The sequence below is a fragment of the Callionymus lyra genome, chromosome 3 (assembly GCF_982586985.1).
Source record: "Callionymus lyra chromosome 3, fCalLyr1.hap1.1, whole genome shotgun sequence".
Classification (NCBI taxonomy): domain Eukaryota; kingdom Metazoa; phylum Chordata; class Actinopteri; order Syngnathiformes; family Callionymidae; genus Callionymus; species Callionymus lyra.
Window position 1 is genome coordinate 29,427,655 of NC_141820.1, and position 21,905 is coordinate 29,449,559.

A 21,905-nucleotide genomic window follows, 5' to 3' on the forward strand; every position below is an offset into this window, starting at 1 on the left:
ACTTACTTAATTGTTAAAAATGTTATAGTTATATATAAATATGTACAATACATTGGATACTCACAATTAAAAATAAAAAGCTATAGTCTTCAGATGTTTTATCTGACCTTGCTAAACCAGTCTCAGGGACTTCACAGGACTTTCAAGATTGTTTTGCAAGTCCAGCTTCAGAAAAACACAGCTAACACAACAGTCAAGATAAAGGGCAACACCTGTGTTGACACTAACAAGAAACTCATGGAGTGACAAATATATACAGTATAGTTGAGCAAAGCTATTCTGGTTAAATGTGGTCACATGAATTTGAAATTCTAATACATATTATACGAAATTCTGAGTTGATCTTTATCTGCAAATGCGCACAAGTATCCACGGTATACTTTTACTGTAGAGTCTGAAAGAAAAAAAGAAAGATGTTTTCTGTAACAATTTACAGTTTGTGTTTTCCACCTTTTTGCTAGTTTTTTAAATAAATGCGACTAAAGCAAGTTTCTTTATGTGTCACTTGGATGTTACTTTGGGTCTAAGTCTTGGTTTAAAAAAAAAGAAAAATACATTTTGGATTCTGTATTTACCTCTTGGTTCGATCTGTATAATATTTTTGAGTTGTCCTGAACGCAGCACAGTGCTGCTCATCTTTAGAAAGGTGGTAACACTTCGATGGTCAATGACCAATTTTGACAACGAGCTTGAATATACACATTCATTTCATTTAAAAACGTTTGCCTTTTCTTCTCTTTAACAATGTCGAGGTCACATGGTCTAGTGCTCGGATTATGAGGCAGGTTTGTCACTTGGCAACTGTGGTTGCAAAATTGGCCATCCTTTGGATTACCTCAGAAAATAGCTCAAAAACGTATTCTCAGATTCCAATTCAACTATCAGAAAATGTGGATAATGGGTAAGAAACAAACAAATAATTACAATTTGGTTGCGTTCTGGAATGCTATTTTAATCCATACATTTTTGAAGGCTGTTTTGAAGAAAGAGTGCAATCTCCAACCACTTTCCTCCTCGCCTACTGTGTAAATCATGGAATGCTGCTACAAGCTGCTGTTCAATTGAAGGTGACTGTAAATGATATGAAATATACTTGAGATTAACTTTTTTTAACATGTTTTTTGTCCTCATAATTAATTAAAATAATAAAGTTTATCTATCTATCTATCTTAATATATTGTATTTCAGAGTCTCAAGTAACTGCAACGCACTTTTAGAATGGCTTTATTTTATTGGCTCCTGGTGTCAATCAGTGCCTTACAGTCAAATTTTAAACCCACATTCAAAATAGCACTTCAATCTAGAACTTATCACAATCCATTCTAGGGAAGGCTCTGTATGTGTTCACGCTTCAGGATAAAAAGATTTTAGGCCGGATGCTTATGAATTATTCAGAGAGATGGAAAGGAGCTGGGCGAGTCTTCCTCTTCACTTGTAGTCCGGGGGCTGATCAGATCCTCAGCGGAAAAACCTTTTAAAGGATCTAAAAAAAAATCCTTTTGAAGTGCTTCAAAGATAATTACTTTGGGTGACAGAAATGTGATTATTTAAATGTTGATTTTCTCAAAACAATGGGAAACTTAAAGAACAGTAGACATTTTTTTTATTTTTGGATAATTTATTGATTTACAATATGCATAATATTTGTAGGTGGATTTTATGGAATTTTATGTAATATTTAAATGTTGGTGAATTTCAACATTTCTGGCAGAAACATGGGCGTGGTTGTGTGTGACGTCAGTATGGGAAGTTACCTCATTGACTTCCACACTAAATACAAATGAAAATACAGATAAATAAACAGTAATCTCATCGATTTTCCACACATTATGAGTGAAGGATGATGAAACTAAATTTGGTAATGATCAGAGAAATGTGTAGCTGTAACACGTGAGAATGTTGAGAAGAATCTGACGGACTGTGACCCAGAAATGTCGACGTCTCCAGAACAGGTTTTACACTCAAGAGGTGACGATACATTTAAAATTTGTTTTCAAACAACAGAGTGAAGTTAATGTTGTTTTATTTAATTTTACGCTAATATTTGATTGTATTCATGTAGAGGACTATTATATAAACGTATGCTGATATAAATAAATGTTATTCTTGATATTCTTAAGTAATAATAATCTGTTATAATCTATTAACCAATGAACTAAATATGAACTACAATAAAGAAGCAATGTAAGAGGAATTGTCAACACCTTTCATGAGTCATAATTCTTTATGAATATCCTCAAAACCTCACATTATCCAGTGAAAGAATCAATAACCAGCTCCTCTGTATCTGCTGGATACTGGAGCTGTGCTTGACAGGTTACTCTCAGATCTCTACGTGTTTACATTAAACAGATATCAGTGCCGCGTGTGATGTCTTGAGAGCCTGCTGAACTCCACTGTCTTCTTTTGTATATAAAATACAATGTTCTGTGATCTTTTAACCATGAACAGCTGTGTTTTATATATATATATATATATATATATATACCGTTGACATCTTTTCTCATTTTGGTCCAAGCCACAGCTATTGATAATAATAATAAACGATTGAAGATAATTGAAATTAAAAGATATATATACTGTATATCACATTAATGGAATGAAATAATTTTCAAAATATCTATACTAATATTAGTATTTACCTCTTCAGCCTGAAGCGAACTACAAGCACACAAGAGACACAATTTCTGGCCCTCTCTCCTGCTGCTCAGGAATTCATCCCCCACCGCTGTACAAAAAAAGAAAAATCCAATCACTTGCCAATTGCACACTCCTGATGAAACCACTAGACAGACATTTTTTTATCAGCCAGACTATCCTGTCAGCTGACAGAGATACCATGATGTTACTATTTAAAAAGAGTGTTGAGTTCCTCCGTGCTTTATCAGTAAGATAAGGTGTCAGCTGGAACATGAACGGGTGAGTACAAGAAGAAATATGAACCCGTTATTTTCCCTTCCAACAGTTCATTTTGATGTTCGTGTCTTTCTGCAAATTAGCAGCGTCAGATGGATATTTGACTTCATGTCAGTCTTTGGTTCCACCACTGAGTTCGCCCAAACTTGCTGCACAAAAAATCTTGTCGACACATTCCTTAAAAAGTGAAAGCGATCGGTCGATTATCAGTCTATAAGAATGATCGTAGAAATCACTCAGATTTGTCACACATTGGCTGTAGGTGTGCGTTTAATGTTTGTTCTTCCTTTAAAACATAGATTTTCTCATCAATAATTGTTCGTTTTTATAATCAAATTTATACCTTTTGTTTATTTTTTAAGGCGACCATGTTGATAAAAGTGATTAAAATGTCCTGCATAAAATTGATATTGATGATATTAATGCTGTCATTTAATATTAATGTTTTATCTGACAATTGTATTGATTTGTATTTAAGTTAATGAGACATTGACACTGTAAATGTTAATTTTATTGCAGCTACTGTTGAGCACCGGACTTCATACAACAACTGGCATTTTGCTGAGACATGCAGAAACTAGTTTCTTGGTGAAATACTGCATGATTTTCAGATAAATGAAAACAAAGAATGTATCTAGTTTACACTTTACCAAACTTGGTATTCTAAATTTGTGATTAATCTTGATTAAAAACAGCCAAATGGGATTAAATTAAATTAAATTGTTTCATACATGGTTATTTTCTACACTTTTTATAACAGTCATCTTGACATCAATACAGAAAAGAGCCTTTTTTCTCACTGTCAGACAGGACTTTATAAAAAACGTTTTATGTTTCTTGAGTTATTTATACAAGGTTATTTAATGTGCTCTAATGTAACAGTCGAATGAACCTGTTGGTTGGTCTTTGGAGTAAAGACTCATCTTATGACATGTGTTATTATGTTTTTATGCAAGCCGACGTGCATAATAACAGTGTTTTGAAAGCGGAAGATGTTTTGCTGCTCTCGTAATCCTTCACTAACTCACCACTTCTACTTTCTTCTTTGTCTGTTGGCATATCCTGGCAGAATTGACCACAGCAACTCTTCTCTCCACCTCTGACTAGACATGATAACAGATCATTGCTCTTCCTTAAACACCAGTTAGACCTCCCTGTTGCACTGACAGCCAGCAGCTTTTTGTTTGACTTTATATTTGAAACTCTCAAACTGTTTCCTCTCTCTGACACCATTTTGTCCGTCACATGGTTTTGACTTCAGCAACCAAGCACAAAGCTCAGCGAGTGCCTAAGTTTTATTAGAGTGTTTGTGACTTGTAAAAGAATAATTACGGCCCGGATGAAGAGATCTCCTGCGGCAAGGAAGTCTGTGGAGCGAACAGTCCTGACTGAGGCTGTAGCCACACTTCAAGGAATTTGTTTGGAAGGATGGATAAGGGCTGGTTTATCATGCTGACCTCACAATACTTGGAGTCATTTCTGCAGTTTGATTGAAGTGTTACACCTGATTATAGTTAGGTTAGAAAGTAAACATGGTTCCACTAATGAAATGATTTTTATTTCAAAACCACCCAAAAAAATACATCCATGAGTGAGTCTTTGCATAACTTTTATTTGGCTAGTAATCAGTGTATATTGGCAGGAATCTGGCGACATGATACGTATCACGATACAAGTGCAAAGATACAATATATTGTGATACTGTCGGAACAAAGAAATAAGTAGTTTTGACGTTTGAATTGCAAAATTTACGGAATGCATGACTCTCAACAAAGTTGTAACAACGTCAAAACATGAGCTTTAAAATCTGCTGGAGTGCATCCTCTCGTCCTCAGTCATCACCTGAATCTGTCAGGATTTCATTGTTCCTTTAGCCGCAATGAATGCTGCCATCTGATGCCAGTAAACAAATGCCATAAATATTCGCAGTTAATTGTATGTAATTGTAATTAAAAAAAAAAGTATTATTATATTTTAATTGAAAACCCATAAAAAACTATGATAAAACTAAAATATGATTTAATAGCAAAAATAAATTGTAACAGTGTTTCTCAATATTGATACAGTATTGTAGAAAATATGGCTATATCTCAGTGTATCAATATTTTCTCATGCTCCCAGTTTTCAAGATAACCGTCATCCTTGTGTAAATCATCCCGTGAACATAATGATGTGCATTTATTGAACATATAAACTGCTCAATAGAGTCACATAAATCAATGCCAGAACTAGATTTCATGAAAACAAATAGTTACTTCAAGGCAGGGTGAATTATCGTGGAAAACAAGTTGATCCGGTTCAGACCTGTTAAAAGTTGACAGTAGCCTGAAGCCGATCTCGAGTCCATGGATGAGCATCGTAGATGTCACGCCGTACGAGCTGTGATACGACCGCATCGAAATACTGAACTGCACTTGGCAACGGTTGTCTGGATCACAGCAGTCTCCAAAATCAATCAACAAGCTTTTGTGTTGAAATGTTGTTGTTGAAATGTTGTTGATGTAAAGATGTGACAGACCGTCAGGGCCGGTAAGAAATTCCTTGCTGGCCGAAACATACTAAATGTGTGTTGTTTGTTATGTTATTATATTCACTTGGATGTGCCGTGTACAGCGTTAAATATGATGTTACAGTTTTCATCCAATCATCTCCAAGCCAGCTAGTGATGTCACTGACATCGTGTGTTCAGAATCAAGATGGCTGGTGCTTTGTGCACTTGAAGTGAATGGAAACAGTTTTTGCATTTATAGCTCAGTAATGAGTAGGTTAGCTAACTAGCACGTAAACGGACATGTATGTGTTTCCTGTGATTGGATAAGTGCTTTGTGAGCAGCAGTTTATATAATATAAATAATAATAATAATAATTTGAATTTAATTTCAGAGTAAGCAGGAGTCGTGCAGGAGATCCATGTTGCTGAGTGTAAACTGTTATTGCTACAAATGATGAAGTCAATTCTGATCCACTGCACTTTATTATGTAAATGTCTGTTGAATTTTCATCAAAACAAATGCAAATCATCTGCTTGCTTTACTTTTTACATTAATTGTTGGTTTTGTTATCGACTCGTTGGTGTCTTATAGTAAACAAAGATGTTATTTTACTAGTTTAAGATCACATATACACCTTTGTTGAATAATTAAATCGTTGTTTACTAATCTCCTAAAATCGGCTTATATTTTTTGAGATTTGATCTTAGTTTCCTACTGATGGTAAATGTGATCTTATTGATTGATTTGCTCCGGAAATGAAGTGTTGCTTGGACAGCCTATATTTAGGTGGGATTGAGAACAACTTCTTTTTTTTTAAATTCTGAAACCATCCTGGACGTCTCATCTTTCAAATGAATTCATAGAACATTTTTAAAAACATATCCATGTCCTGAAAGATGTCTGTGTTGAAATGATCTGCATATCTTCAGTGCGATCTTGTGGTCAGAGTAGTAACCAGCCACCCACCCTCACCTCCCTCTGGCCCTAGGGTTTTATGACGGAATCTCTCTGCCTCGGGATCAACGATGACATCACTGTTGTGCAGCCAATAGCACCGCTGGAGAAGCGTGGAGATTTGGCCGTGTCTTCCTCTCGCCCTCCCCTCGCTGTTTCTCTGCAGCTTTTCCCTCTTTTTTTTTTCATTGAGAACATGGTGCTGCAGTATCCTTAAAGTTCCTCCGTGTCCTGAGTTGTCCTCCCTTTACCCAGCATGCACTGCGGCAATCTAGAACACTGTTGGCTCAGGGTGGGTGCACACTTTTGATGTCAGGGGGTGGTTCGTCTGCAAGCCGGCGCGCTGTCCTGATGTGACCTAAAATCACACAGTCAGACGAGCACAGCCGGCTTGTGTGTGTGTGTGTGTGTGTGTGTGTGAATGTTTGCTTCAAAGGAGCTGAAAACACTCTTTATTAATTCACAAACAGCCTTGGACTGATAAAAGTCCACCACATATATTAGAAATAACAATATTTTGATGAATTTTTCATGATAGTTTTATATTTTGATGGTCATCTCTTTTTTTGTTTTTTTTATGGAGCCTGTTTTCTGAGAAAATAATTTCTATTTCATTCCTTTTTGATGAAATATTAAAAGAAGTGTATCTTGGTTGACACAATTTTGTTAGACGTTTCAAAGCAAATAACACTACACAGCTGTGTGATTAAAAATCGAATCATCTAAAGTAATGTATACTAAATGAATGTATGATTCAAATATAATTTTTTTAAGCCGAGACCTATTTTCTGCTAAACTACTACTATGATGGAGAATTAGTTTTCTTATGAGCAATGTTACAATCCTTTTCATTCCATTTCACCGCATGTTTATTCTTGATCTTGTTTAATGACCTTGTTTATCAGAAAGCAAACACCTTCCAGCGGAATGTAACATATTTATCAAGATAATAGTTACAATCTTGTGAGCGGACTGTAGACAAACGTGTGTGACCATGTGTGAGACGGTGTGTACTCACGGCTGCTTGAGTGTAGTATCAATTATCATACTTATATTTTAATGTTTGCTCAACTTAATTCAGTAAATAATAGACTTTATACTTCACTTATATATTTTGTTGAGGAGAGGACATTCAATAATTGAATATTAAAATGTTCTTTAGCAAAACAATATAATAATAATTAGTGTATTTAGTGTCAAGGTGCTATTTAAAAATAATACATTTAAAAGAGCATAATAGTATCGAAAATATAATAAGAGACAATATAAATTAAATTAAACTCATAAAATAGCATTTTATATTTAAAAGTAAATGATTAAAGGAAAGTAAAAACCTACTAATGAATCCAGTTCAACATAAAAGCCAGTTTATAACCGTATGTATATAAAAGAAGGCTTTATTAATCTTTACCATGTTTAGCATAGTTTTGATGTTTCATTTAATTGAAATACTAAATGTTTAATTTGTCTTTATAACTTCATATTAGACTTTGTTTAAGTTGTGAATGTATCTGAAAAGCGGAGCAGTCTATAGCTGGAGGTACACTTTTTAAAATATTATTAAGAATCTTTCTTGTTGGTTTAGATACTTTATTTTATCTTAAACGAACGTCTGGTACTTGCAGAATCTATAAATATATGTATTCAAGCAACTGTCAGTCGTCATGGACCTGAGCATTGAATGTTATAGTGGATAACTTCAGACATAAATCTACGCTGGAAGGTTTAATCGGATCATTTGTTTTCATGATGCCAGTTTAATCAAATTCACGTCATGTCAATTTGTCAATTTCAGTATGTGGAGATTCTGGTCAAACCTGCACATTCAAATCCGTGTGACCTCATCGCCTACATTCTAAACCTGGACAAAAATAACGCAATCACTTGTAACAGATTGCTTAATTATTGTATTCAACTTGTCCTCCCATAGCCTCTAAACTGTGTAATACTCTTTGTTGGTATACAGTCCTGATAAATGATTTTGTTTTACACTAAGAAAACAACTTTGCATGTTATTTTCCACAAACAAACAGTTAAATGTAGCCAAGACTGGAATATCATTAAATATTAAACATGCATTTTATATTAATTCCACAACAAAATTCCAGCGGACAGCTGTAATTCCAACTCCAGGCTCTAGAGACTTAACGCTTGTCACATCAAAAGACTTTAATTATTTATTCAGAATATTACTTTTTTATGAACTTCACAAAGTCCTGGATCCAGTTGTGAGCGTGTAGCTAAGAAGAGATTCTGACTTTTCCTCTTCAGTCCGAACACTGCCGGAAACTTGTTGGAGTGAATGAACATGCTTCAGCTGTCAATGAACAGTCGGGGTCAGGGAAGGTAAAAAAAAAAAAAAACACGCACAAGGCTGGCGGCGAGCCAGACACGCTGCACAGAACACACACCCAAGACGGGCCATCCCAGGCTACAGGGGATGTGTTGCCAGAAAAAAAAGGGTGTGTCTGGAAAAACGATTTAAACCAAATGTAATCATGCAAATGGGTCTGAGTTTTGTCACCTTTTGTTCCTGAACTTTGTGTTACATCTCAGTCCGTCCAAATAATCGTCCATATTTGGCAAGTCACAGTTATTATCCCAGATTACCGAGCGAGATGATGCTGCCTTCAAACGTCACAGCCGTTCTGGCATTTTGGTGTAAAGCGTTCGTTGAGTTGTGGAAATGTTTACATTTTATTGCAAGAATGCAATCGTTGTTGTGTTCTTTGATGATCAGGGTTTATCTTTTTAGAGACTCTGATTGGTTGATAGACTCAAACCGACTTGTTTTCAGTGTAATGCAGGTCAATGAAGAGTAAAACATACTTGACTTTATGCTTTATGCACCTTCTGAAAAATTCTGTCATCCATAATCAGCGAGATATTGGCACCGACACGCCTGCCAGCATAAAAAAACCCTAAACTTAAACAAACCGTAAAAGTAATCAAAAGTTTTCATTCAACCGTCAAAGTTTGGGATTATGATGAATGTGAAAGTGTGATAAGTGGAAGGGGCCTCGAATTAAAACAAGCTCAGGCGTGTAGGCAGAGATTTATCTTATCTGTTTATATTCTGGAGAAATGGCCTGTGAAAAGAGTCCTCGTGACATTTAAACTAGATATTTGCTTGTACTTATGTGTGGTTGCGCCTCAAGCTTTAGGCCGTATTAATAACTGAAACTCATATTTAATGATGCTTATATATTATAGTTCAAACCTTCAATGTAATTGATGTAATTTAAGCTATTTTAATACTTCAGCAGATTACAGCAAACAAACCAGATGTAGCGCTTTTATCGTTGGATAATGATGTCAATCATCGTATGAACAAGTGTTTTAAGAAATGCAACAATATTACTATACGTCATTAAATTAAGAATATGTTTTAAGCTTCCAAACGTAATGAAGAATTCACAGAGAAGCATGAAAAGAATGTTGTGCAGAAACACGCCTCTGCTTCTTAAGATGAGGAGTCAGTGAGTGCTGCCCTCTTGTGCTCGTGCAAATGTACTGTTGACCACTTCCATTGGCAGATGTCTTCATCCATATGGGCAGAATGTGTCTGGCCATGTGAATGTTGGCAAACCTTAAATCATGCAGAGGAGCTTGTGTTGGACTTCTGGAAATATTTATGGTTCCATCATATGAAGATGTTACTTAGTATTGAATGCATGGGTTTATTCTTTCTCAGATGATGTTGAAGCTTCTTCGAGTATTTTTAACAGCCACATACCTTTGTGAGGGAGTTTCCATTTTACTAGATATATTCTTGTATGTTATGTTTCTATTGCTTAAATCATTGAACATTTTATATTAGCAAACGTTTTTTAGCAGCGTGCAAAGTGTTGCTGCTAACTCTCGACCTAATGGTAGACGTATCTGTATTTATTATTATTTTTACTTGATTCATTTTTCTCTCATTGAACGATTGAGGCATATGCTGTTTTCTCTGGATCTGCTTGATATTTCTGAGGCTTCCTGAACACTCCACAGTGTTGTCAGTTCTGTGACTCTCTCATTGTGTGAAGAAAAGCCAGTTGTGCTGCTGGATTAGCACGAGAACAGCTTCTCTACCGCAGAAGCCTGCATGTTAAATCAGAGCGGAAAGAATTCTGCGGCTGTTTAAAACATTAAAAAAAAAACACACAAGTTCCTTTATGTCCATATTTTCTGTATTCAACTCGTGCTTTGATGACAGTTTAATAGGAATTAAGTTGGTGTCATTATTGTTTAGAATGATGTAGTTGGTCTCGGGTGTATTGGAAATACGGCCGTCGCTTCGTTCCCATTAGCTAAAGGAACAACGAAAACCTGGGAGATCCCAGCGATGACTGAGGACAAGAGGATGCAGTCAACTCCAACAGCTTTTATATCTGATGTTTGGACATATTTCGTCTCAAAGAGTCATGTGGTCTGTAAATTATCTTCTACAAATATATCCTTGTCCCTACAGTATCGTATCTTTGTCCCTTTATTGTGATACATATTGATCGCCAGATACTTACACACACTATACCTATCCTCTTTTCTACTGCTTATCAGGGAAATTATTGCAATAAAATAATGAAATACTTTTTCTAAAAAAAAAGTAATCATCAACAATATGGATTCGATTAGATAGACTTTATTAATCCCTCTGGACATCTTGTTCAGGAAATTATATTTCCGGTACACAGCAGATGATAGAAGGTACAACAAGTTTCATAAAACAAAGTGTTAATAAAAGGAACAAGTGAAAAGAAATAACAAATTGCTAATATAAAGAGCAAAGAATGTGTGTTTATTTGTATTTTCATATAACGCATCTTAATTCCAGCCGATGCATCAGCTGCCAGCTGTAACTCGCATCACAAACATTTTCCAAACGTTACATCTCCCATTTGAATTGAAGAATTTAGAGTGTTTTGGTATCTTCTAAAGCTAATATCAGGGGAGCACACGCGTCAGACACAAATGAGGTCTTCTGAGAGAGCCTGCAGAGCTTCAGACATTGTTTTTCGTTTTTTTTAATGGAACAATCTGTGTCACAACGATAAAAGACATTTCTTCATTCATTTCCTTCATTTTGGAAACATAAGGGGTTTGTCGAGAGACATAAGAGGACGACCACTAGACATGTTATTCCATTTATCCTTGTCACAAAAAAAACATTGCACACATAAGACAAAGCTCATTTTCTTTCAGTTAATAAAGCTTTTGTACTTGTTTCTAGATCTTGTTCAGTAGAGCTCTCTCAAAACCTCATTGTTACAGGACTGTCAAGCCCCTCAGAAGATTTTAACTTTAATCATTCATTTGTTGAAACCGGAGACGCTGATATGAAAGGGCAGAAAACACGTTCATTGTCTGGCACTATTCTATTCCGCCTCGCCATGTCTCAAAACATTCAGCTTTGCTTGATACTGGCAGCCGACAAAGTCTTCCGCTTGCCAGAATTTCATCACCTTGCCGCCCGTCTGCCTCGGCCCCCTGGAGGGTTTGATGCTTAAAAAAATTGCATTGCAGATGATGATTCCTGTGCAAGACTTCATCTTTCTTAAAATATATTGTGTGTGTGCGTGTGTGTGTGCCGTTTCTGGCTGTATACGGGAGAAAGTCGACGAGTCAGTTACCATGGTGATCCGAGTTATATTTGTCATTCTGACGCAGATTTCAGTATCTTTCCAACGGTGCATCAAGTTCACAGGATGAAAAACCGTGGCTGGTGGAAGACACAGAACCGACTCAGTCCTTGGTCAGCTGCCACTGTAGAAGATATATCCTATTATTTAACTCGTTTAAATTCATTCAAGGGAAGTTGATATCAACATTTAAAAAAATAAATGCCACTAGAAAGAAGACATGAACAAGGATATATCATCAGAACCATTGATTAAGAGATGCAGAGAAAGTCTATGCTGTAATATCTAATAATTTAAAAAAACAACAATTAGTTTTGGATGTTTTCAGCAGCGGTCACTCATACCATGTTTAAAATATGCCAAAGATTGGATGGACATGAATTTGACATAGTAGCTATTTTCATTATAGAACATTACCAGTCGTGTCAGACACATTAAAATGTGTGAGTGATAATATCAGACACCCATCTAAGTAATGGTAAGCATTCATGTCGGATGACTCTCCAAATAAACATTTGCTGCTGACAAACTACACGTTAAATAATTCTACATTTTGTCTGTCTTAGTTAAATCCATGTACTTTGTATGTTTAAGACAAATACTGGCGAGATTTTCTCAATGTAGCTGCTAGCATGGACATGCCAACAAGTCTATGTAAAGCAAAGCTAACAAACCTTAGGGAACAGGAACCAAACCAAGAAGTACACATTGCATAATAAGTCTTCATGTGAGTGTGGTGCTTCATAAACAATGTTGAGAGCGAAGGTCACCCAATGTCACCGTTACTTTTTAAGTCACAACTTTTCCTGTCGGTCCTTACAATGTTGACTCAATCCTGAATTTGAAAATCAATTAATTCCAAACAGAGAAGATTCAAGTCATTCTTCTATGAAGTTCTAGATGTCGTTACATCCTAACAATAGGAGAGAACCCGCACAATGTGTGGGCGCCTCAAATTGGCCCTCTTGAACGGGATACATGCAATCAACGTCATTCTTTGCTTTATAATGCTCTTTCTCATCTGACTTGCAGCCAGCGTAGAGCAATTTGATAATTGCATCGACTCGTCTCCAATTCTTTTATGAAAACACCATCTGCTGTCCTTTATTGGATTGCTGTTACCATGGAGACAAAGCTGAATCGCGTCATCTTTAATGATAACTACTCCATCATTAGGTATTAGAGAGCTTAGGGTTTGATCGAGATTGGATTAAAAAAACACTCTCATCAGAAGTACCGACTGTTTACAAGTCGAGCGCATCCATGACTTCATTAGACCACCAGTTGTTGAGAGAGTGCAAGAACACCGATGTCCATTTTCACCAGCGGCAGGACCGGACTTTGGGTCAACTTAAGTTTTAAGTTCAAGCAGAGTCCCTCAGATTTCAGATGTGTTTCCATGGTAATCAATGGGGTTTGTGGTATTATATAGTACAGGGTATTTTTTACAAGGGTGTCCAAGTACATTTTTACTGCATTTTCTTTTTTTCTCAAAACCACAAAGGATACGTGCACAAAAACACCGGGTTCTCCACCGTTTTCCATCTTAAGATGAACAGCGTGATCAGACTTGAATATTAAACAAGGCCTTGTAGCAAATATAATGTGGTTTATAAAATGTTAATGAACAAAAAGCATGTGTATATGAAAAAAAAGCGTAAAGTACGTGTCACATAAGAGTTACAAAAAGATAAATCATCAACCACTTTGCTGTCAGATTTCTTTTTTGTATTTTGTTCTCTCTAACATCAACAGAAAATAACTTGTTCATAATCTTTATTAACAAAAATTACACTTAGAAACGTTGATTTTTGCCTTTGTTATTTAGGTTTTCTAAAATACTTCAGTGACATTTAATAAATAGAGTGAATGTCAGCATTTAACCCGGGCCTCTTGGAATTGTTTTAAATAATTTTAAATTATAGGTAATTTAATAAAATATGCTAATTTTCATGTTTCAAAAAACTAAAGACTGATCAGTTAATGATATAATGGAAGCAGAACTAAATTATGACAATAAAAATGTGTTTATTGGTTTTGGTGATGTACATCCAGGTTATTTGCTTTCATCTTGGGTAGCTTTTCAATATCGAAGTCAACACAATGTGATACTAAATCAAAAATAATTTTAGTCCGAGTTCAGTGTCCTCATCTGTTCAACAAGACATGTTATTCATTGAATATTTTAAGGAGATAAGGGGTTGTGACGAGAGCCTTTGGGCCTTTTGAATAGTAACAAGTTTGTTATTCTGATGGAGCTCAAAGCCTCTAAATTTCTCTAATTGATTGATCTGCATCATTATTCTGAACCCAGATAGAAACATTGAAGGGCTGGAGTTGCTGCTGTGGAACCAGGATGAGATGAAAGTGAAGTAGAAGCGAGCGTCAATGACCTTTCAGCCTCATTGTTTACTGATTTGCGACATGATTTTGTGTGCCAGAGCAGCGAGGGGAGAGCATCAGGTCTCTAATGGGAGTTCATGGAGTTCAGTCCTGAACCAGCCACAGTCATGAATAAGCAAGCATTGGTATGTTAGTCAGAGCTAATCCTCCACCTCTGCGGGTCCAGTCCGTCACACCTCTCACCCCAAGAGTGTTTCCATGCGAGTGTACATGTGAGTATATGTACACTGGTGAGGGTCTGCTACTTGAGAACCTCGAACAAATGAGGTTTTTCTCTGCTTTCTTTGGCCTCACCTGGCACCAAGTGAGCATCTCACACCAAAGGCCCAGTTGGTATTCACAGCACATCAATGATTGTTGCAGCTCATTAGGCTGGAATATGTGCTACGTGTTGTGTGGTGAATCTCCACTTCGCCCGTCCAAGCTCAACCTTCCTCCTTGTGATCCTTGTTTTGCAGTTGAAAGACCGCCGCAAGTGAGATGGCGCCACGTTGATCAACTCGTGTCAAGGTCAGTGCGGTCAAGCTCAGAATTCTACTCGGTAACTTTTTTAGAAGTGAATTTATCGACGTACATTTCTAGACTAATAGATTCGATTTTAGACAATTACAGATTCTAATAAGACGAACCATTTAAAACACAATACATGTAAAGCACATCATAACTACTAACTACTAACTAAAATACTTTGAAATAGTTTTCTACCGTTGTTTTAGTCATTCTGCTGTTCTTAGAAAGATTTGTTGAGCAGATTCTCCCTGTATCTAAGAATCTAGGTCAACCAAATGTCAATCAATCCTGATAAACACCTGAGCCGCTCTTTGTGAAGAATCCTCTCAGAGAGATCCTGACGTTTATTAAAAATACCTAGCAAGGAGTCTTGGCTTGGGAGTGATACCAGAACAGAGGAAACTCTCAGTAAGAAATGATCTAAGTGTGGCATCATTTCAAAATCTGCGATTGTTTGATCTTAAAAAACAGATACAAAATGTACTTTTTGGTGATGATGGGCAAAGGATGCCCACTCAGATCGCTTAACTTGACCATAAAATCAGATGTTATGGATATTGTGAGCTAGTAAATAATATTTCACATGAAAGAAAACCTGTTAAACTAATAGTGAGCTATTAAAGTTATGCTTTATCATTTTATCATTTATTATGATTTTGTATTTGCCTCAGGCAATGTATTGTGACATTAGGTTGGAGAAGTAAGTGATTCTCTCAGGAGGTCGAGTACAAACATGATTCCTGCAAGATCCAATCTGTAGCGTTTCATTAATTCACTGCCATCCATCCTGTCTCTCCTGCCTCTTCTGTTTGCCATTTTGTCCACTGCTGAGAAAACTGCTGAAGACGCTTAAAGTTGTAGTTCAACCCAAATTTAAAATTGACTAATTTTCTACTCACCCTCATGTCGACTAAGGTTAGGTATTATTCTCAGAGTTTTCAATTCATTTTTAGCGTTAAAGGTCAAAATGATAGTTCACGTCAGTTGTCTTCGTCTTCATCTTTGTCCAAAAAGACAAACTTAAAAACATTTTCTGTAACGTCCATCTTGTATTGAAGGCTTGACATGAGGAATTGTTCCGGAAATAATTGAATGAGTCTATAATTTAAGATATTCTGTAGCGGAATTTTATATATGTCTGATGGATATTTTTAAGTGTCATTTTGGATGAAGATAAAGACGAAGACCACGGAACATCACTCGCTACATTAAAATAAAAGTACTTTTCTGCCTATAACTCTAGAAAGAAACACATACTCAATAATAATAGTAATCCTGACCCTTAGTCGACATGAGGGTGAGTAGAAAATGAGTGAATTTTGGGTGAACTATGTCTTTAAAAGTCCTCTTCCCTCTCATAACACATCTCACCTTAAGACAGGGGTTATCAACTTTTTTGCAACTGAAAGCTTCTCCAAGGGCACCATGTGACCCATAGAGCTACCATTAGTTTGATGCACACTTTTGTGATAACTTAATATATATTATGACGGATGATAAATTATATTCTTTTAATACACTTATTGATCCTGCAATTTAAACCAATGGGGCAACAAGAAAGAAAACACATAATCAAACAACAAGATGTATGAAAAATATTTTTTGAACAGGCCTGAGGGCTTCTCCAGGCATCCAGCGGGCATCACGTCGGTGAGCCCTGCCTTAAGAGCTCTCGTATGAGCTAGGTTTCTTAAGAAGTAGCTTTTCTCTTTATCTTTTATCTACCCTTTACCCTTCGGGGGAAATTTGATTTAAAAAAATTAGAATTTTGCCACTCTGAGGAACTCTCTGCAAGAGTCTTTAGGAATATGGCCCCTGGATTTTAGGCTGAATGGCAAGTAGATAATCCAGTGGAAGGCCTTGCATTTCACACATAGGCCTTCAGTGACGCACGTTTGAATGAATCCACCTCAATAACTACTTTAAGGTTCTTTATACACAACAGGGATCTGAGCGTGTACTGTTATAGGTCAATAATACGTTTATCATCAAATGAACATCAGTGCATTACATCAAAATATCACTCCAACTACAGTCTGTGTGGTTTCCATGGCCACTAAACACACGCTGGATGACCCCCCCCCCACACACACACACACACACACACACATACACACACACACACACACACACACACATACACACACACACACATTACGCGCTTCAGCGACAAACACACACAAAAGCACCACTATTGATCTCATAAAGAAAAAAATGCATTTACTCACACACATAGTTCATGGAGGAAATAAATAAATCCTTTGAAACTCAAGAAAGACTCGTCTCGGAGTTCGTATAACTTTCTTAGAAACCTCCGGCATTTATTGAAATATCCTTCTTGAAAATGGCTTTGCAAGTATATCCGCAACTAGATCAAGCTCTTCAGCCATTGTGTTGAAAAACAAACAGTTAAATTAACTCAAATCATCGTTTCATCGTTCATCCAATCAGAGGACATGAACGTGTCACGTGTTCAACGCGTCCAGCGTTGTGGAAGCTGTGACGCGAGTAGCTTCCAAAGCGCTGACGTTGTGTCGTTAACTCAAACTTGATTGGTTAACACAATCCTTCGGCTGCCGTTGATTTGAATGGACAAGGGCCAGCTCTGAAACGACTTCTGGCCTCGGGTAGATTTCTTCTTGCAACACGTGACAGCTCAAATATGATTGGATGAAAGCTCTCACATGACTCTACAATCCTGGTATCAGTGCGCAACTTGCGCAAGCAAGAGGAAAGAAATGAAATGAAGAGAAATGTTATGAGGAATAATTGAATACATATTAATGAAAAATAAACAAAAAAAAAAATATATATATATATAGGGTATATACGGACCAGATTTAATCACTTAACCAGGTGAGGGGAATGGTAATACTACTGGAATTAATGGAAGATATACAAAGTAACTAACTAGTACTAAGAGAGTTATGATGATATTTTTCCTCTGGATGTCTGAAGACCTTTAGAACTGACATTTAGTCACTAAGTAGGATCTTCAAATGTTCCTGTGAGTTTCCCAAGCTTCTTGTGGTCTTGTAGAAGGTAACCCACCATGTTCCTCGAGGTCTGTTGTGCGGGGTTTCCTGGGTAACCGTCCAACTGTTTATGAGTCTGGGACACATTTACAGGAATAAGCTGGAATTCGTCCAAGTGAGTGTTGGACTCTACCAGAGCAGACCATTATGTCTGGTTCTGTTCATGATTTTGCATAGAGATATTCTAAAAACTTCTGTATATTGACCACGACATATCATCACCGCTTTTTGCAGATAATCAGTCCTCTCTGAGGGGATACCTAAAGGAATTTGAAGGGATCCTACCTCAGATGTATCTTGGAGTCTTGTTCAAAAGTGAGGGAAATATGGAGCGTGAGATCAACAGACAGATCTGTGCAGTTACCTCAGTCATTAGATCTCTGTATCCATGTGTTCCGGTAAAGAAAGAGCTGAGCTAAAACACAAAGTTCTCCGGTCAATTCAAATGACTGATCTATGGTCACATTAGAGTCTCCTTGTTATCAACAGTTGCAGATACAACCGGTCAAGTTGTTGACTCTTCCTCACAAATAGTAAGATGAGTTCTGTCATCCAGGAGAGACTCAAAGTATGACCAGTGCTCCTCAGAATGGAGAGACGTCATGAAAGCCTCCTGGATGAGGTGATCCAGACATGCTTAACTCGGAAGATTTCAGGAGAAATTGGTTGGTCTGGGAATGGCTCAGGTTTCTGCCAGAAGGGCTGGAAAGGAGAAGGAAGCTTTGGAATTCTGAGGAGCTTCAAAAGGTGTATGGATGTGGCATGACAGTCAGATGTGAGCCATTTATTTAGTTGGTAAAATAGATCCTCCCACTGTCTAGCCAGTCAGTTCTCATGGACTAGATGGGATTCCGTTAAATCCATCAGGAAAGACGCTTGTCGGGTTCCAAACTCCCAACCTCCTCCATCTTGAATATTAATTGCCACTGAAAAATGTGTGTTTTCAAGCTGTTAATTTATTTTTAATTTTCCCTAAATGAAAACAATGCACAGCTGGGCTTCATTTTATAAAAATGAGAACAAATATTTGACCCGTAATCAAAGACAGTTGTAACCAAGATGAGGCTCAAGCAACGCAGAGAGTTTTTTCCAGACAATCCGAGGTCAAACAGAGTTCATTTCCAAACACACCCATCATCTCTGAGGCGGCCTCCAGCTGTCAACTCTCTAAATCTCCTCTGCGCTGCACACACACTGAACTTCACACCCCCAACCTGCAGTTATTCTGCAGACTTAGAGGGGCTGCTGTTGTCTTTTCCACATGAATCCCTGCTGTGGAAGGATGCGTTCGGGAAAGAACGAGCAGAGAACGATTCTAAATCCGGTTCACATGGCTACCATGAGTCACCATGTCCTGCTATTAAAGGAAATGTGGCAAAATTTACCAAACATAAAATGACATTTGTTATATAGTCGTTTGATCTCATGGAAAATATTTCTCTGGCACGCATCATTACTTTAATGCTAGCATGAACACTAGCGGTTCTTTTTTATGTTTTGGGCTTTATTTCGTTTATTATCAACACTCATCATTGTACTGTTTTTAACAAACATTTACTGTGTCCAAAGGTTTTCTCACGTAGCTAACATAGTGTCTCTGTTCACAACTAGGTGTCCGGAGGTTTGCGGGTGCTTGGAGGATGACGTCCCGACCTTGAACCCCACCAGTATGTCAGGTCAGTTGAAGTCCACCATTATGAGTCTAGTTTTACCACAGCGGCATTCTGGGGCAACTGTCGTCCTTTATTTGACTACAACAACAGATTTAACACTGACAACAAAGACCGGTCCCGCTAGCTGGTACTTGTGATGCTAACGCGAGTCAGAAAGAGTTTTAAAACCCAAACTGCTGTTAGAACGTAGAAGATTCTTCACCATTAATGTGTGTAGATGTGTTTGAAGACCTGCTAATGCTTTGCACCAACATTAGGGATATTAAGGTAATAAAGACATGTGACACAGTCAGTAATAACACTGTCATAACACCTGAGCTTCGGACTAAATCCAAACTAAGATCACGCACATAGAAGAAAGATCAGTCGAGAACATCTATTCTTTCTGTTAAATAGTTCCTTTTCATCTATTTTAGAGCCAGCAGAAATTTGTGCCTCCGACTGGAAAGATGATTCCAATCAAAATGGTAATAATGGATTTATTATCCTTACTTTCTTTTCTTCAAACATTTCCTTCTGTCTGTCTTGGGATTTTCGTTTCTTGTAAACACTGCGGCTGCTGCTGGTCACTTTCTTGATGTCGGCAAGAAACTGAACCAAAGGTGCTTAGAGGAAGGACGTCCACGAGGGGGCAGTAGTGAGCCTTCAAGAGTTAACATGGTTCCTCGGCGAGTCTGTACATCAGGCTGGAGGCCTGGATGACCAAATGTTGTGTTTCATTCAAATTCAGTTTCATGGATATGATGATATTACACAATAATTAAACAGAAAAAGTTTAGTTACATTAAATATATTTTGGTTCTATATCGGTTCTTGTCTAGTAAGTTTCCATTCTCGTCAAAAATAAATAAATAAATAAGTAATTTAGTGTTAGAATAGCTTACCTATCATACAGCTGTTCATATTTTCTGTTTTATTTGTAATAACACAGTATATCAAATTAAATGTATTAAGTTTGCGGAATTTATAAAAACCTGTTCATTTTAACACGATTTAAAAAAAATGTTTAATTATTCTTATCGTACCAAAATGTAATTATTAATTTTTTTCATAATCAATGTCATAATTTCACACACTGTGAAAAAAACGCGTTGAAGGAACTAAAGAAAAATGTGTTGTTCTATTTTAGGCTTTCGTGTCATTTTCGTGACTCTTTTGTCAACTGTTCCTCGTCTTTTACCAACAAATAATGGAAAACATCTGCTCGCATCATGTAATGAGGAACTGAATCGATCCGATGTAATTTAACCAGCTGGTCTGTGGTTGTTTTGAACGGAAACATACCTTCTATAGAGAGGCTGGTGAGATTCTTCTGCTCAGTCTAGTGCTGGCCCTGGAGAAATGTGTCAGATCACAGCATCACACCGTGGGTTGGTGCGATCGCTCTGCTCACGCTGACTTCTGCTCGTCGTCCTCGGTGGCATGTGATCTCATTTAGAAATAGACACGTTGGCTTCAAAACTGGGTTAAAAAATAAAACAACCCTCATTTCTTGTGATTCATTTATTCCTGACGACAGAGACTCTCATCTTAACACGTGATTGAAGCCAAATTTGGAATCTTATACGTCAGTTGAGTCCATCTTATTGCTCGCCACTCTGGCAACGTTATTGTTGATTGACACTTGAAAATTGAGTCTTCACTATTTTTATTTTTCCACACTCATAATAGTGACACTCACAACCAGGCCCAAAAACAAACAAAAGAAAAACGCAGATTGTGCTGCTTTTTTTGGTTTTATATTTTATTTGAATCTGCTTTTGGGAAAACATGTATAGAAATATAGAATCGTATGAGTATAAGTACAATACATAGTTGGCCTTATTGATGAAAACAAGTGTCTAAATAAGTTTCATTAATCGATACATCAGTCAGTTTCTATTGAAACGTGATCAAACCGCAAACATACTCCTTTTTTCAGCTTAAAGTAAAAAAGTTTGCACGTTCTTTATTCCTCCTCACACAGTGTTGAACACTTGTTAGGCCAGTATTATTAGCACAGTTAGAGTGTTTGGATAAAACCTATAGATGTTATGTTGTTTTCTTTTTATCGTACTTCTGCAGGGAGTTGTTTGTTTACGGATCTCTGATGGGATTTTCCTTGTCGGAGCTCATTCCAGAATAGAAGGATATTTTGAGCTCTACGTGAAAATAAACAAATTGGCAACAACATAAGAAGACGGAGAAATTAAAGTGTTGCTTCAGAGTCTCAGTCACTATTTGTACAACGATTGAGTTCATTTGATTGAAAATCTGTTTCAAAAAAGTGTCGCTCAAAGACGTACGAGTGTAATGTTC

The 21,905-nt window shown here is 36.9% G+C and overlaps 1 protein-coding gene across 3 annotated transcripts in view; it reads left to right on the forward strand.

Moving 5' to 3' along the window:
- thrb (thyroid hormone receptor beta) overlaps positions 1-21,905 on the forward strand; it is a 51,491-nt gene that overhangs the window by 6,354 nt on the left and 23,232 nt on the right. Inside the window, exons 2-4 of one of the 3 annotated variants that reach the window (XM_087787455.1) lie at positions 14,848-14,899; positions 19,546-19,610; positions 20,024-20,074. In XM_087787455.1, coding sequence (XP_087643581.1) covers positions 19,604-19,610; positions 20,024-20,074 — 58 coding nt within the window. In that variant the 5' untranslated portion in view covers positions 14,848-14,899; positions 19,546-19,603. The remainder of the gene's footprint in view (positions 1-14,847; positions 14,900-19,545; positions 19,611-20,023; positions 20,075-21,905) is intronic. The other 2 variants (XM_087787456.1, XM_087787457.1) reach the window with 2 other exon arrangements.